The 18600-nt window shown below is 52.0% G+C and overlaps 1 protein-coding gene across 1 annotated transcript in view; it reads right to left on the bottom strand.

Annotated features, from left to right (window-relative positions):
- The window catches only part of LOC119971075 (shieldin complex subunit 1-like), a 201689-nt gene that overhangs the window by 172135 nt on the left and 10954 nt on the right, over positions 1 to 18600 (bottom strand). The window contains exon 2 of the mRNA XM_038806222.1: positions 4902 to 5086. Within this exon, the coding sequence (XP_038662150.1) occupies positions 4902 to 5086 (185 nt within the window). The remainder of the gene's footprint in view (positions 1 to 4901; positions 5087 to 18600) is intronic.

Genomic DNA, 18600 nt, shown 5'->3' with positions numbered 1-18600 from the left:
AATCCATACCAAAGAATCACCACTGGTTGTCAGTGTGTTTGTTTACAATCTCTGTGATTTCATCTCCTAGAATATCATGACTGTACAGTTCACACTGGGAAGTCTGGTCACCTCTAATATTGTTGCAGCTGCACGAGGAGTTGATGTTCATCTGGCAGCATTAGTGGAAGCTCAAAAAGCTATGATTGAAGACTCTGTCTCACAAATAGGAGACTGATGGATTGACTTAACAGCAACTTAGGCAATGCTCTCTAATAGTTTTGAAAGATCATGACTAAAGCATCCACTATTTCCTCACTGACATTTTGTGAAAACCATCAAATTCAAGAAATGTGTCTATCCCTATTTTATTATATTTTCTCTGTTCCTTTTTTGAACTTATTTCAAATCTAGTCAGTTTCTCCAATTGTTCTCTTCATATCTTGATCCTCACCCTCCACTGTGAAGACTAATGCAACTTAAACATTTTGCAAATTTTCCATTTCTTCTTCTTCAATTACAATACCCACGTCTGTTTTTAGATCATTATTCCTATCCACACTTTTTCTGTCGACATACTTACAAAAACCTCTAATGCTGGTATTAATATTCCTTGCAAATGTTTATCTTGTGTTCCCTTTTTACAATTCGCATTACTTTCTTATATCCCTTTGCTGCTCTGTATCCCCACATCTATAGGATTCCTACTGAATGATTGCTTTCTGCTAATGTTCACAAAGAAAACTATGAAGTCTCCCCTGAATAACTAGAGGAGGTAAAAATCCCGGAGTAATTTATGGGTCAATTATATGCTGCAATGGGATGTAATTAAGAAGAGCTAAATACCTTCTTCATTGTAAATTATTTTGTGCCTCTTATATCTTGATTCTTGCATCTGTCAAATCTAATCAGGGGCGGGATTCTCCGACCCCACGCAGGGTGGGCAGCGGCAGCGGCGTTATTCCCGCTCCCGCAGGGTTTTTAAATCTCCCACCGGCCAAAAACCGGCGTTGTGCAAATCCCGCCGGCAGCCTCTGAGAACAGCTGGCGCCGGCGGGGTTTCATTTTTTTTTTAGTGTCCACAAATCTCCGGCCCGGATGGGCCGAAGTCCCGCCGACGTGGCCACGGGTCACGTCGGCGAAAATCAAAGTTGCTTTAAAACGGCGTCAACCATTGATGATGGCCGTTCAGTGACGGGGGGCGAATGCGCGTGGGGTGGGTAGCGGCATTGGAGCGCGGTGGGGGGAGGGGTGGAGGAGGCATTGGAGCGCGGTGGGGAGCGGTGGGGGGGCGGTGGGGGGCACGGTAGAGGAGGCATTGGAGCGCGGTGGGGAGCAGTGGGGGGGTGGTGGGGGGCACGGTAGAGGAGGCATTGGAGGTATTGGAGCACGGTGGGGAGCGGTGGGGGGGCGGTGGGGGGCACGGTAGAGGAGGCATTGAAGCGCGGTGGGGGGCACGGTAGAGGAGGCATTGGAGGCATTGGAGCGCGGTGGGGAGCGGTGGGGGGCACGGTAGAGCAGGCATTGGAGGCATTGGATCGCGGTGGGGAGCGGTGGGGGGCACGGTAGAGGAGGCATTGGAGCGCGGTGGGGAGCGGTGGGGGGGCGGTGGGGGGATAGGGGATGGGGAGGAGGTAGGGGGGAGAGAGGGGTGGGGAGGTAGGGGGGGGTAGTGGGTTGGGGGTGTTGGGAATAGAGAGATCAATCACTTACCTCGAGTGCCGGTAGATTGGGGGGGAGGTGTTTGTTAAGAGAGAGAGATCAATCAATTACTTTAGTGCTGGTAGATTGGGGGGGATGGATGGGGGGGGGGGGGATGGATGGGGGGGGATGGATGGGGGGGGATGGATGGGGGGGGATGGATGGGGGGGTAGGTTGCGGCATGGGGGGGGTTTGCGGCATCGGGGGGGGGTTGCGGCATCAGGGGGGTGGGTTGCGGCATCGGGGGGGGTTTGGGGGCAGCGGCATGCAGAGAGTGGGGGCAACGGATGCCCGGGGCCAACGCACCGTCGCCCCCCCCCTCTGTACGCCGCTGCCCCCTACCCCAACCACCACCCCTCACCACCCCTACCTCCCTCCAACGCCCCTACCCCCCTCCCCACCACCCCTACCCCCCTCCCCACCACCCCTACCCCCTCCCCACCACCCCTACCCCCCTCCCCACCACCCCTACCCCCCTCCCCACCACCCCTACCCTCCTCCCCACCACCCCTACCCCCCTCCAACGCCGCCCCCCCATCTCTCGCAACGCCGCAACCCCCCACCCTCATCGCCGGGTCCCCCCCCCCCTCAACGCCGGTACCCATACACCCCCCCTCTCTCCTCCTCCCCCCCTTCCTTCCCCCCCCCCTTCCTCGTCCCCCCTTCCTTCCTCCTCCCCCCCTTCCTTCCTCCGTTAGTGGGGGGGGGGGGGTGTGCGGCGTTGGAGTGGGATAGGGGTGGTGAAGGGGGTAGGGGTGGTGAGGGGAGGGGGTTGGGGTAGGGGCAGTGGCGTGCAGAGGGGGGACGATGGTGCGTTGGCCCTGGGCATCCGTCGCCCCCCCTCTCTGCACGCCGCTGCCCCTACCCCAACCCCCCCCTTCACCACCCCTACCCCCCTCCAACGCCGCACCCCCCCACCCCCCACTAACGCCGCACCCCCCCCCACTAATGAGGAAGGAAGGGGGGAGGAGGAAGGAAGGGGGGAGGAGGAAGGAGGGGGGGGGGTTGTGGGTACCGGCCTTCAGAGGGAGGGGGGTGTGGGTACCGGCCTTCAGAGGGAGGGGGACGGGGTGTGGGTACCGGCGTTGAGGGGGGGGGGACCCGGCGTTGAGAGGGGGGTGTTGCGGCGTTGCGAGAGATGGGGGGCGGCGTTGGAGGGGGATAGGGGGGGCGGCGTTGGAGGGGGTGGGGGGGGGCGGCGTTGGAGGGGGGTAGGGGTGGTGGGGAGGGGGGTGGGGCGTTGGAGGGAGGTAGGGGTGGTGAGGGGGGGTGGTTGGGGTAGGGGGTAGCGGCGTACAGGGGGGGGGGCGACGGTGCATTGGCCCCGGGCATCCGTCGCCCCCCCTCTCTGCACGCCGCTGCCCCCAACCCCCCCCCCCCCAATGCCGGGTCGCTCTTCTCCCCCCCCCCCCCAATGCCGGGTCGCTCTTCTCCCCCCCCCCCCCCCCCCAATGCCGGGTTGCTCTTCTCCCCCCCCCCCCAATGCCGGGTCGCTCTTCTCCCCCCCCCTCCCAATGCCGGGTCGCTCTTCTCCCCCCCCCCCCCCCCCCCCCAATGCCGGGTCGCTCTTCTCCCCCCCCCCCCCCATGCCGGGTCGCTCTTCTCCCCCCCCCCCCCCCCCATGCCGGGTCGCTCTTCTCCCCCCCCCCCCCCCCCCCCCCCCATGCCGGGTCGCTCTCTCTCCCCACCACACAAACGCCGGGACTCGCCACTTCCGCAGCTGGAGAAACTGACGCCTATCGCGTCGGTCCGCTGCTGGCCCTTCCGGGAACGGAGATTGCCAGCTTAAAAGAAGGCCCGGACGCCGGAGTCATGCACACCGCTTTTTCCCGCCGGAAATGGGCGTCACGTCGGTCCGCGGAGAATTTCGCCCAATGTCATAATCTCTCAGAGTCTTATGAATCTAAGAGTAAAATACTGTCATGTTTTACTTTACTTTTGCCAAATTTTCACTCTTAGACTTGTGAAAAGGCCTTTTAAGTTGAATGTAATATTTCCCAGAGCCTCAATGCTTCACAACAGTTATTAATTTGGAACATCCCTGAAAATGGTCATGAGCTGTCTTACATTTCAACCCAAAACAACTGAATTGTAATTTTGATCCTACTCCACAGTTCATGGGACTAACATATTTTAAAATCGTTACATAGCATTTTAGGTTGGGAGTGGGCGGGGTCAGGGGGATGTAGATCGGGGGAATCACGGATTTGAGCCGAGGAAGATGGATGCGAGGTTGCGGGGATGGGAAAAGAAGGGGATTAGAGAGATGAAGGATTTGTTTCTGGGAGGGCTTGGAAGAGCTTGGAGGAGCAGAATGAGAAGTTTGGGTTGGCGTGGGGGGAGTGTTTCCGGTACATGCAGGTGCGGGACTTTGCAGGGAAGATCTTCCAGTGCCTGGCTCCTTGTTGCTGGAGGCAATGCTGTCAGCCAGGGGTTGGAGAAGGTTTCGTCTTGGCGATTTACGGGAGGATTGTGGAGGAGGATAAGAGGTCCATGGGAGGGGTGAAGGCTAAATGGGAAGAAGAGCTTAGGGCGGCACTGGAGGAGAGATTGTGGTGTGAGCTGCTGCGGTGGGTAAATGCCTCAATTTTGTGTGCAAGGCTGGGGTTGATACAGCTGAAGGTGGTGTTCAGAACACACCTGACAAAGTCAAGGATGAGCCGGCTGTTTGAGAGGGTGGAGGATGACTGTCAGCAATGTGGAAGGGGCCCTGTGAAGCATACATATGTTTTGGTCCTGCCCGACGCTGGAAAGGTTTTGGAGGGTGGTTTTCAGCACCATTTCAGGGTGCTACCCGCTCCCCCGGAAGCCATATTCTGGGTGTTGGACTGCCTGGAGTTGCAAGTGGGTGCGGGGGCAGATGTTTAAACTTTTGCCTCGCTGATTGCATACAGGCGGTGTTGTTGGGGTGGAGGTCAGCTTCTCCACCTGTGCCTCGGCGTGGTGGGGGGGGACTTGCTGGAGTTCTTAGCCCCGAAGAAGGTGAAATTTGCTCGAAGGTGGTGGGGGGGGGGGGGAATGATACGTGCTACAAAAGTTGGGGTTTCTACATTCTGCATTTTGGAGATTTGGTTATCATTGGCTCTTGAGGGAGGGGTGAGGGACATAGGTATGGGTGGGTGGGGAGTTTAATGTGTTGGGTGGGTTTGTAAATGTTATAAAGTGTAAAAAATGTTGAACATTTGGAACAAAAATACTTTTTTTTTAAATCCATTACATACCTATATTTACTGTTGACATCACGGAGGAAGAAATGTTCGCAGTACCATCCAAACTGTATATGGCATTGACTTCATCAAACATCAGCTGACCACCTTCTCTTGGTAAGCTGTATGTCGCTGGTAGCTCCAGTACACTGTTTGACTCTGAGTGGTTACTTGATAAAACTTCATTTGAAGACATTATCCTGTGGGAGGAGAATGGAGAGTTAATTCATAAAGACCCAGCACATTTTCTGTGAAACAATGCAAGGCATATTTACAAATCTTAGCAACTCTGCTTCAAAAAAGAACATATACTTGCTTAAAATATAATTACTCACAGCTGAGTCAGAAAGTAATGGGTACAAGTTCCAAACAAGACTTGAGCACAAAATCTAGGCCAGCATTTCAGTACTGAGGGAGTACTACTCTGTCAGAGGAGCTGGGTGAAATTTTCCAAAGAAATGCCGAATCCATAGAATCTCTACAGTGCAGAAGGAGGCCATTTGGCCTATCAAGTCTGCACCGATCATAACCCCATATCTTTGGACACTAAAGAGCAATTTAGCATGGCCAATCCACCTAAACTGCATATCTTAGGACTGTGGGAGGAAACTAGAGCACATGGAAGAAACCCATGCAGACACGGGAAAGACATGCAAACTCCACACAGTCACCCAAGGCCAGAATTGAACCTGGGTACCTGGCACTGTGAGGCAGTAGTGTGAACCACTGTGTCACCGTCCTGACTAAAAATCGGCATATTAATGTCTAGTGAAACAGGCAGATTTCCGTCGTGATCTTCCCACACTTCGCCATTTTTTAGAAGGGGAGTGTATTTTGTGGCGTCATTGTGAGGGACTGGGCCTAAAGATGCTAGCAAGCCGAGTTTCAAAGAGATCGGGATACCTTTTTTAAGGAGGTTTGTAGGGCCGGAGGAGGTTCCAGAGATAGGGAGAGGCAAGGTCTTGGATGGAATTGCAAAAACGTTTACGGATTTTAAAATTAAGACGTTGCTCAACTGAAAATCAATGTAGGTCAATAAGCACAGGGGTGATGGGTGAACGGAACTTGGTGCAAGTTAGGACACAGGCAGCAGAGTTTTGGATGAGCTTAAGTTTATGGAAGATGGGAGTTTGACCAGGAATACATTGGAATAGGCAAGTCTAGCAATAACAAAGGCATGAATGGGTGTTTCAGCAGCAGATGGATTGAGGCAGGGGAAGAGTTGGGCAGCATTATGTAGGTGGCAGTATGCAGTCTTAGTCCTCTGGCAAAGATGCATAGGCTTCAGTAACCCTACTTATGTGTTTACCCTGCAAGAGCAGCATCCAAATATCTTGCAACCATTTCATTTGTCTCGCTATTTTCTCAAATTAGTTAACAATACCTCCACATCCTGTGCCTGTACAAATCTAAACAAATCTAAATCCAACTAGGTTTATGTCTAGAACTACTTCCTAATCTTAAGTGTCTCAGCTTCAGAATCATAGAATCATGGAATGCTTACAATGCAGAAGACCATTCAGCCCATCAAGTCTGCACCCACGCCCTGAAAAACCACCCTACCTAGGCCCACACCCACTGCCCTATCCCCATAACCCCAACTAATCTTTGGACAATTTAGCACAGCCAATCCACCTAACTGTGGAAAGAAACACAGACACGGGGAGAATTTACCAACTCCACACAAGCAGTCGACAAAGGTCGGAATCAAACCCAGGTCCCTAGTGCTGTGAGGCAGCAGTGCTAACCCACTGGGCCACCGTGGCTGCCACTTTAATTTCCAGCATTTTAAATTGAAAATCTCTCTCTTTCTCCTTTTCTTTTTCTGCCATTGCGATCTTCTCCATTTCTATTTCCCTATCTGAAAAGCTCTCTCTTTGTCTTTCCCTTTCTTTTTGCTTCTCCTGCATCTCCAGTTTCTAATGTTTTCTTTTTGCTTTTCTTTTTCCTGCATGTCTAATTATTTCATTTGTAATTGAGTTTTAGCTAACTCATTTGTTGCCACTTTTTGGAGAATTTGGTCTATCAAACCACACTTGTACATTTAAATGCTTTGTTATTCTTTCAATTACCTCAGCTTTCTTAACCTCTGCAGGCAACCCTAATTGTAACGTATTCACCAATTCCAATTTAGTTTACGTACACTTTTCAAACTTTTGAAAGTTATATTGTCTACTCCTAAACAAATCTAAGCCATTGAAAGAGCCATGATACACCTCCTCCCTTGGTTCAACACTTTCCTCACTCTTGTTATGTTTAAAAGTCACAAATTCCCTTACACCCAAGGAATTACGCTTTTCAAAATCCGCCAAAGGGCCTCCAATTTTGTTAGGAACCCCAATGATGTTAAATGCAAGGCTATTCTAAAATCCAGAAGGGTAATAAGAAACACTGGTTCGGGTTCTTAGTGGTGCATATTTTCAATTTGGTATAATGTGAGAAAAGGTATGCAAACCAGGGAGGAACAGTCCCATCATTTTGTGATCCATTAATAAAGAATATTTATGAGCTTAAAAGAAACACACAAGGAGGACTATAATACACTACAGCAGTATATTTCACTATTCTGATAGCTATACACATACGGTAGACGTGATTTAGTGGAAATATCTCCAAGTGTCATTTTGGGTGCAATTCACATTGTGTTTCTTGACAGCCACGTTGGCAAGATTACGACCCATATTTAACGGCACTTAGTGCCGGTAATGAGCCCTCACGAGCTCCTCGCCATTACTGGCTGTCTCGCCGAATGATTCATCTGACTCGCGCCCCTGCATCTCGCCGCTAACAAGAGGGAGTTGCGTTTAAATGCTCCCTGACCACTTACTCCCAGTCATACACAAGCATGGCAATGCGCAGACCTGCTCCTTGCTTTGGCAATGGCAACCTGACAAGGTTTCTCAATGCCATCGATGCAAGACGGGACATAATGTTCCCCAAGGGAGTTGGAGGACCAGCAGCAGGATCACCAATATCGCCTGGGAGGCAGTGGCAGCGGCTGTCAGTGCGGGCCGCATGACAAGGAAGACTGCTGTCCAATGTAGGAAGGAGGCCAATGACCTCCACTGAGCTGCAAGGTACGTTACCACCTCTCTGCTGGCATCAGTTCCGCCTGCCAACCCTCAAATTCCCAGAGCCCCCCGCCCTCCCACAAATCACTGGCTGACAACTTGCACCTTCCTCACACCCAATCTTTGTGCTTGCTTCTCAGAACCCACTCACACCCATCAGCACAACCCCTTCATGTCCAGGTGCAGTGCCCACACACGCCACTTGCTATAGAGTTCCCCCGACCCATCAAGCATATGACTCAGGAAATCCGCAGGAGAGGAAATCCATAATAAACAGGAAAGAACCACAGTGGGGAGAGGGGTGGGGGGGGGGGGGGGGGGGGCCGCGCGGAGTGCCAAAGATTTGAGTCCTCACTCCCTCTGAGGAACGGGCCTTGGAGATCATGGGGTTGACCAAGGAAAGAACGGTCACTGTCAATGAGGTTGGTCTGCACCACAGATGTGAGGATCCACTGCCCCTTCACCCAGTTGCCCTGTCTCAAGTGAGTTGTTCACATCAGACTAAATTATCCCTTCTTTTCAGTGACCACTTGTCCATTGTCTCGCAGGATCTCCATCTGATGGGCTGAGCAATCCGGAGTCATTCCCCCTCCTGCCACCCAAGAGACCACTAGAGAGGAGTGCTCCGCGGAGACCATCATCGATGCATCACAGCTATCATCTGTACCTTCACCAGTGCAGAGACACAAACCTCAGTGGGTGTGATTAATGGATAGGCTTCTGGGGCACAATCTGGTGAGCACTACACAGTTGCTGAATCACATGAGGTGGAGGCCGGAACATCCAAGAGAGACAGTAGTCGGAGCTCTGCTGGATCCCAGGACTCAGCTGGATCCCAGTCAGGTGCTAAGCCACTGGACAAGGTTCTCTTAAAGCTGATGCAGATGATAGGACACTGCCGTGCTGTGACATGCAGGAGGGGATGTCAGGAAAATTCCAGCGTGTCCATAGCTAATTGGAGGAGTCCCGAATGCTACAGGTGCTACAGATAATGCCGACAATGCATGGCAACAAGGCCAAACTGCTAGGATGACGGCAGCAGTGGAAAACATGGAGCACAATGTCAATGTCTTGGGTGGTGGGCGGTGGTGCCAAGGCATGGCTCAATACATGATGGCCATGACGGAGAGTCTCGACATCATGTCTAAGTCGCTGAGGGACATATTGCAGACGCAGTTGGACATTGCAGAGGCACTGCAGAGCATTACCCTGTCACTGAGAATGATCGCTGAGGGCATCTACATCATGGTGCAGACAATGGAGAGCCACCAGGACTGGCAGAGCCAGATGACGTAGGATCCTATGGGTATCATAAGGGAGGACAACCCAAAGATCTCCAGATTAGGTGGATTGGCCACACTAAATTGCCCCTTAATTGAAAAAAAATGAATCTGTCCAGCATCGGAACCGAATTTGAGCAGTCTAATGCACTGCTCATTGACAGCACGGATGGCAGCATGGGCCTTTTATCGGTCTCCGCCTCGGTCTCAAGCCTCTGCATTGGCATCATCAGCCAGGACCTCTGCGGTACTCCTTATCCCCCAACGGCCAACCCGTATTCCTGGGGTGGTCCTCGAGGACACCGGGGACTCAGAGTGTCCCAGGATGTAGCTGTCATGCACGCTCTCTGGGAAGCATGCACACACATGTCTGATCCAGAGGTGGTGGGCGCAAACGTGTTGAACATTCAGGGAGTGGAACCCCTTCCTTTAAATGAAGGGCACTCCCTGGATCTCGGGCATCCCGGCGATGACAAAGAATCCTCCAGCCCCCTCACTCTTCGCTAACCTCACCGCCAACTGCAAGCCAGTGGCCAGAGCCGGCTCAAGGGACCGGCAACTCGGGCAGTCGCCCGGGGCGCCATGTGCTCGGGGGCGCCAGAGACTCGGGTCCCGCGCATGCGCAGTTGGGCCGGTACCAACCAGCGCATGCGCAGTGGCCGCCCTCCCCCAGGGCGGCCCCCCTCGGTCCGCCCCCCCCCCCCCGGTCCGCCCCCCCCCCCCCCCGGTCCGCTCCCCCCCTCGGGGCCGCCTCCCCGCCCCCCCCCGGGTCCGCCCCCCCTCTCGGCCCCCCCCCCCTCTCGGCCCCCCCCTCTCGGCCCCCCCCTCGGCCCCGCCCCGCCCCCCTCTCGGCCCCCCCTCCGCCCCGCCCCCCCCCTCGGCCCCGCCCCCCTCTTGCCCCCCCCCCCCAAGGGCGCCGAAGTTCAGCTTGCCCGGGGCGCCAGCAACCCTCGGGCCGGCGCTGCCAGTGGCCACTCGTAGCAGGAGGTATAGTCTGCAGGACAGGGTGTTCATCAGATCTAAAGTCCGGCGCCTATTGCGTGAAGGAGTCATAGAGGCCAGTAACAGCCCCTGGAGAGCTCAGGTGGTGGTCGTCAAAACCGGGGAAAAGCTCCGGATGGTGGCTGATTACAGCCAGACCATTAATCGGTTCACGCACCTTGATGCGTACCCTCTCCCCCGGATTGCGGACATGGTAAACCAGATCGCATAGTACCGCGTGTTCGCCACGGTGGATCTGAAGTCCGCATACCATCAGGTCCAAATCCAGCCGGAGGACCGCCACTACACGGCGTTCAAGGCAGACGGCCGCCTCTTCCATTTCCTCCGTGTCCCCTTTGGCGGTACGGTAGCATTGTGGACAGCACAATTGCTTCACAGCTCCAGGATCCCAGGTTCGATTCCGGCTTGGGTCACTGTCTGTGCGGAGTCTGCACATCCTCCCCGTGTGTGCTTGGGTTACCTCCGTGTGCTCCGGTTTCCTCCCACAGTCCAAAGATGTGCAGGTTAGGTGGATTGGCCATGATAAATTGCCCAGTGTCCAAAACTGCCCTCAGTGTTGGGTGGGGTTACTGGGTTATGGGGATAGGGTGGAGGTGTTGATCTTGGGTAGGGTGCTCTTTCCAGGAGCCGGTGCAGCTCGATGGGCCGAATGGCCTCCTTCTGCACAGTAAATTCTATGATAATCTATGATAAAAACGGGGTTTCGGTGTTCCAAAGAGCAATGGACCGAATGGTGGACCAGTCCAGTTGCGGGCCACTTTCCCGTACTTGGATAATGTCAACATCTGCGGCCATGGTCAGCAGGACCACGACGCCAATCTCCACCGATTTCTCCAGACCACCCAAAAGCTCAACCTCACCTATAATCAGGAGAAATGTGTTTTCCGCACCACCAGGCTAGCCATCCTCGGCTACGTCGTGGAAAACGGAGTCCAAGGACCCGACTCTGACCGTATGCGCCCCGTCTTACAACTCCCTCTCCCTCACTGTCCCAAAGCCCTTAAGAGGTGCCTCGGATTTTTTTTTGTACTATCCCCAGTGGGTCCCGCAGTATGCGGACAAAGCCCGTCCACTATTTAAGGCCACCCTCTTCCCACTGTCAGCCGAGGCTCGCCAGGCCTTCGACTGTATTAAGGCAGACATCGCTAAGGCCGCCATGAGTGCAATAGACGAGACTGTCCCGTCCCAGGTGGAGAGCGATGCCTCAGAGGTTGCTCTCGCTGCCACTCTGAACCAGGTAGGCAGGCCAGTAGCGTTCTTTTCATGAACCCTCTCCTCTTCCGAACTTGAACACTCCTCAGTCGAAATAGAAGCCCAAGCCATTGTGGAAGCCGTGCGGCACTGGAGGCACTACCTCACAGGTAGGAGGTTTACCCTCATCACCGACCAAAGATCGGTTGCCTTCATGTTTGATCATTCGCAGCGGGCCAAGATCAAAAATGGCAAGATCTTGAGGTGGAGGATCGAACACTCCACCTACAATTACAATATTGAATATCGCCTTGGGAAGCTCAATGAGCCAAGATGCCCTGTCCCGCGGCACATTCGCCAGCGCGCAAGACGACCGTCTTCAGGCGATCCACAATGACCTCTGCCATCCGGGGGGCACCCGGTTCGCCCACTACATAAGAACATAAGAACATAACAACTAGGAGCAGGAGTAGGCCATCTGGCCCCTCGAGCCTGCTCCGCCATTCAATGAGATCGTGGCTGATCTTTTGTGGACTCAGCTCCACTTTCCGGCCCGAACACCATAACCCTTAATCCCTTTATTTTTCAAAAAACTATCTATCTTTACCTTAAAAACATGGAATGAAGGAGCCTCAACTGCTTCACTAGGCAAGGAATTCCATAGATTCACAACCCTTTGGGTGAAGAAGTTCCTCCTAAACTCAGTCCTAAATCTACTTCCCCTTATTTTGAGGCTATGTCCCCTAGTTCTGCTTTCACCCGCCAGTGGAAACAACCTGCCCGCATCTATCCTATCTATTCCCTTCATAATTTTAAATGTTTCTATAAGATCCCCCCTCATCCTTCTAAATTCCAACGAGTACAGTCCCAGTCTACTCAACCTCTCCTCATAATCCAACCCCTTCAGCTCTGGGATTAACCTAGTGAATCTCCTCTGCACACCCTCCAGTGCCAGTATGTCCTTTCTCAAGTAAGGAGACCAAAACTGAACACAATACTCCAGGTGTGGCCTCACTAACACCTTATACAATTGCAACATAACCTCCCTAGTCTCAAACTCCATCCCTCTAGCAATGAAGGACAAAATTCCATTTGCCTTCTTAATCACCTGTTGCACCTGTAAACCAACTTTCTGTGACTCATGCACTAGCACACCCAGGTCTCTCTGCACAGCGGCATGCTTTAATATTTTATCGTTTAAATAATAATCCCGTTTGCTGTTATTCCTACCAAAATGGATAACCTCACATTTGTCAACATTGTATTCCATCTGCCAGACCCTAGCCCATTCACTTAACCTATCCAAATCCCTCTGCAGACTTCCAGTATCCTCTGCACTTTTCGCTTTACCACTCATCTTAGTGTCATCTGCAAACTTGGACACAATTCCCTTGGTCCCCAACTCCAAATCATCTATGTAAATTGTGAACAATTGTGGGCCCAACACGGATCCCTGAGGGACACCACTAGCTACTGATTGCCAACCAGAGAAACACCCATTAATCCCCACTCTTTGCTTTATATTAATTAACCAATCCTCTATCCATGCTACTACTTTACCCTTAATGCCATGCATCTTTATCTCATGCAGCAACCTTTTGTGTGGCACCTTGTCAAAGGCTTTCTGGAAATCCAGATATACCACATCCATTGGCTCCCCGTTATCTACTGCACTGGTAATGTCCTCAAAAAATTCCACTAAATTAGTTAGGCACGACCTGCCCTTTATGAACCCATGCTGCGTCTGCCCAATGGGACAATTTCTATCCAGATGTCTCGCTATTTCTTCCTTGATGATATATTCCAGCATCTTCCCTACTACCGAAGTTAAGCTCACTGGCCTATAATTTCCTGCTCTCTGCCTACCTCCTTTTTTAAACAGTGGTGTCACGTTTGCTAATTTCCAATCCACCGGGACCACCCCAGAGTCTAGTGAATTTTGGTAAATCATCATTAGTGCATCTGCAATTTCCCTAGCCATTTCTTTTAGCACTCTAGGATGCATTCCATCAGGGCCAGGAGACTTGTCTATCTTTAGCCCCATTAGCTTGCCCATCACTACCTCCTTAGTGATAACAATACTCTCAAGGTCCTCACCTGCCATAGCCTCATTTCTATCAGTCGCTGGCATTTTATTTGTGTCTTCCACTGTGAAGACCGACCCAAAAAACCTGTTCAGTACCTCAGCCATTTCCTCATCTCCCATTATTAAAACTCCCTTCTCATCCTCTAAAGGACCAATATTTACCTTAGCCACTCTTTTTTGTTTTATATATTTGTAAAAACTTTTACTGTCTGTTTTTATATTCTGAGCAAGTTTACTCTCATACTCTATCTTACTCTTCTTTATAGCTTTTTTAGTAGCTTTCTGTTGCCCCCTAAAGATTTCCCAGTCCTCTAGTCTCCCACCAATCTTTGCCACTTTATATGCTTTTTCCTTCAAATTGATACTCTCCCTTATTTCCTTAGATATCCATGGTCGATTTTCCCTCTTTCTACCGTCCTTCCTTTTTGTTGGTATAAACCTTCACTGAGCACTGTGAAAAATCGCTTGGAAGGTTCTCCACTGTTCCTCAACTGTTCCACCATAAAGTCTTTGCTCCCAGTCTACCGTAGCTAGTTCTTCTCTTATCCCATTGTAATCTCCTTTGTTTAAACACAAAACACTAGTATTTGATTTTACTTTCTCACCCTCCAAAAATTCCACCATATTGTGATCGCTCCTTCCGAGAGGATCCCTAACTATGAGATCATGAATCAATCCTGTCTCATTACACAGGACAAGATCTAGGACCGCTTGTTCCCTCGTAGGTTCCATTACATACTGTTCTAGGAAACTATTGCGGATACATTCTATAAACTCCTCCTCAAGGTTGCCTTGACCGACCTGGTTAAACCAATCGACATGTAGAGTAAAATCCCCCATGATAACTGCTGTACCATTTCTACATGCATCAGTTATTTCTTTGTTTATTGCCTGCCCCACCATAACGTTACTATTTGGTGGCCGATAGACTACTCCTATCAGTGACTTTTTCGCCTTACTATTCCTGATTTCCACCCAAATGGATTCAACCTTATCCTCCATAGCACCGATGTCATCCCTTACTATTGCCCGGATGTTATCCTTAAATAACAGAGCAACACCACCTCCCTTACCATCCACTCTGTCCTTCGGAATAGTTTGATACCCTCGGATATTTAACTCCCAGTCGTGACCATCCTTTAACCATGTTTCAGTAATGGCCACTAAATCATAGTCATTCACGATGATTTGTGCCATCAACTCATTTACTTTATGCCGAATACTACGAGCATTCAGGTAAAGTATACTTATGTTTTTTTTTACCTCTGTTTTGAATCTTAACATCTCCAGTTTTAGTCCTTTTAGTATTACAGGGCCTATTCACTGAGCTCCCCTCAGTCACTGTACCTTGTACTGTGGCCCTTTTTGATTTTTGACTATGTCTTCTCTGCCTTGCACTTTCCCCCTTACTTCCTTTTGCTTCTGTCCCTGTTTTACTACCTTCCAACTTCCTGCATCGGTTCCCATCCCCCTGCCACATTAGTTTAAACCATCCCCAACAGCTCTAGCAAACACCCCCCCTAGGACATCGGTTCCAGTCCTGCCCAGGTGCAGACAGTCCAGTTTGTACTGGTCCCACCTCCCCCAGAACCGGTCCCAATGCCCAAGGAATTTGAATCCCTCCCTCTTGCACCATCTCTCGAGCCACGCATTCATCCTATCTATCCTGACATTCCTACTCTGACTAGCTCGTGGCACTGGTAGCAATCCTGAGATTACTACCTTTGAGGTCCTACTTTTTAGTTTATCTCCTAACTCCCTGAATTCCGCTTGTAGGACCTCATCCCGTTTTTTACCTATATCGTTGGTGCCTATGTGCACCACGACAGCTGGCTGTTCACCCTCCCCCCTCAGAATGTCCTGCAGCTGCTCCGAGACATCCTTGACCCTTGCACCAGGGAGGCAACATACCATCCTGGAGTCTCGCTTGCATCCACAGAACCACCTGTCTATTCCCCTTACGATCGAGTCCCCTATCACTATAGCCCTGCCATTTTTCTTCCTGCCCTGCTGTGCAGCAGAGCCAGCCATGGTGCCATGAACCTTGCTGCTGCTGCCTTCCCCTGGTGAGCCACCTCCCTCAACAGTATCCAAAGTGGTATATCTGTTTTGCAGAGAGATGACCGCAGAGGATACCTGCATTGCCTTCCTACTCTTGCTCTGTCTTTTGGTCACCCATTTTCTATCTCCCTCAGTAAGCTTCACCTGCGGTGTGACCAACTCGCTAAACGTGCTATCCACGACCTCCTCAGCATCGTGGATGCTCCAAAGTGAGTCCATCCGCAGCTCCAGAGCCGTCAAGCGGTCTAACAGGAGCTGCAACTGAACACACTTCTTGCACGTGAAGGAGCCAGGGACAGTGGACATGTCCCTGAGCTCCCACATCGCACACGAGGAGCATGACACGGGTCTGGGATCTCCTGCCATGTCTTAAACCTTAGGTAAACTTATACAATTACAATTTCAAAGTAAAAATAAGTAAATTAGATTTTCCACTTACCTTTCCTGATTACCTCACTGCACCAAATTACCAAGGTCCAACTTCCCACTCTGGATTTGCCTCACTCTGGATGTGTCTCCTTGAAAAGTGCAAGCTTACTCTGAAAAGCGCAAGCCCGCAACCTCCTCTTCTCCACTGAGGAGGTTAAAGCCATCACCGGGAATTGCTCAATCTGCGTGGAGTGTAAACCGCACTTCTATAGACCAGACAAGGCCCACCTGGTAAAGGTATCCCGGCCCTTTGAACGCCTGAGCATCGATTTCAAAGGGCCCCTCCCTTCAACTAATCGCAACATTTATTTCCTCAACGTTATAGATGAATTCTCCCATTTCCCATTTGCCATCCCATGCCCCGATATGACCTCCCATACAGTTATCAGAGCCCTTCACAGTGTCTTCACCCTGTTTGGTTTCCCCAACTATGTCCACAGTGACAGGGGTTCGTCCTTCATGAGCGACGAACTGCGTCAGTACCTGCTCAGTAAGGGCATAGCCTCGAGCAGGACTACCAGCTATAACCCCAGGCGGAACGGGCAGATGGAGAGGGAGAACACGACGGTCTGGAAGACCGTCCTACTGACCCTACGGTCCAGGAATCTCCCGACCTCCCACTGGCAGGAGGTCCTCCCCGATGCGCTCCATGCTATTAGGTCCCTCCTTTTTTACGGCCACGAATCAGATTCCTCATGATCACCTATTTGCCTTCCCTAGGGGAACTACTACGGGGGTCTCGCTTCCGCCCTGGTTGAGGACACCGGGCCCTGTCCTCCTCCGAAAACACGTTCGGACACATATGACTGACCCCCTGGTAGAGAGTGTCCAACTCCTGCACTCGAACCCCCACTATGCGTTTGTTGAACACCCCGATGGCCGACAGGACACCGTTTCTCTCCGGGAACTGGCACCCGCAGGCTCTACTACCACTACTGCCGATGTACCTCCCACACTACACCCCACCCGACATCCCATGCCCTGCGCCCCTGCACCTATTTGCTCCCTTCCACCCGACGCACTGGTTCGCAGGAACGAAGCTCAGGAAGAACCATCCCCGGAGTCCACGCCCAGACCCGTACCGAACATCCTTCTACAGCCATCCGAAACGGCTGCAACACCAGTGCTTCGTCGGTCGCAGCGCACGATTCGGGCGCCGGACCGCCTGACCTTGTAGACCCATCACCCCCTCCGGACTTGATTTTTTTAACAGGGGGTGAATGTGGTGAATGTGTAACCACTATACTTCACACTGTACATTACTGTGTCCCTGTGGGCTCCATCTGTAAGCCGTTGCGCGGCTCTGCCCACAGGGGGCGATGAGGAGCATGTACAGGGCTCCGCCCTTGGCTCCGCCCCTTCAGGAAGTATAAGTGCTGCGGTCCTGCGAGTCCACCTCCAGTTCAGCACAGTCGCAGGCAGGCTCAGTTGTAAGCCGATTATAGCCACAGTTTACTCCAACTCGTATCTCTCCCCCGCCCCCGACCCCAGCATCAGACCTACATCGGTGGGAGGGTGCTCAGAAGCAACTCAAACCACTCGAAAAGAACAGCAACGTGGGGTCAGTGGAAGAAGGAGAGAGAGCACCCCACTCCCTCACCAGCACGGGTAGAGTGCATCGAAACAAAACACAAAAAAGGCAGGAATATAAAGGAGACACCATTTGCACACCAAAGACAAAATGGAGACAAGAAAAATGTATACAATACCACCGGCTGCCGGGTCAGTGCACACCCTCCCCTCCCCACCCCAGGGCCAAACAGCAGACCTACATGAATGGATGGGCACCCAATGTTTGTACAAGAAAGCCAGTGCAAGCATATAGGCGAGAATGTCCGTGCATAAAGAGTATAGATGTGCATACAGCACGTGCATGTAGTTTAGAGTGCACATGCGTGAGAGCGAGCAGCACAGACCACCGGAAAAGGCCCCGCTGACAAGGGGAAGGAGAGAGAACACCGCACCCCTTCTCCAACATTGGTAATTTTCCAGGGTTCAGGCCATAGAAGTGAGAGGTGGCGCAGCAGTCAAGCACACAGCTGCCAGACAAAAGAGCAACACACTGCCAATGGTGCAAAAACGACCCCCCCCCCCCCCCACCCCAGAACCCCCACTCCCGGCAGCCCCTACAGTGGACCGGCATCAGTAGAGAGCTGCTTGGTAAGCGGACCACCGGAAGGTCTCATTGACCTGGAGCATAGCAGAGGAGGGAGAGCGAGTGAAAACAAACTTCCCCTTCTCCAGCACTGGCAGCGCTACTCCCAGGTTGCAGATGCAGGAGGGGCTGCAACTGGAAAAAACATAATCCGCAGTTACATGGTATCGATCATACAATCTCTCTCTCTCTCTCCCCACCACCCCTCCTCCATAAACATAGACCAAACACAGTGCAATTGGAAACCAAGGAACACCAGCGACCCGCACAGCTCCCATAACAGGAGCAGCAGATGGCTACTGAACATAAAAAGTCACCAGTAGTCCATGAAAGTGTCCCGGTGCAACCGCCGGAATGCTCAGTCAAGCCAGGCCTCTGCCCCTCCTCTCCTGCAGTATCGGAGTCTGATCTTCCATCACCACCCCTTCTGAGGGTCGGG

This window comes from Scyliorhinus canicula, chromosome 1 (genome assembly GCF_902713615.1).
Source record: "Scyliorhinus canicula chromosome 1, sScyCan1.1, whole genome shotgun sequence".
Classification (NCBI taxonomy): Eukaryota; Metazoa; Chordata; class Chondrichthyes; order Carcharhiniformes; family Scyliorhinidae; genus Scyliorhinus; species Scyliorhinus canicula.
Note: the sequence above shows the minus strand (reverse complement) of the source record. Positions and strands in the feature narration are given on the sequence as shown.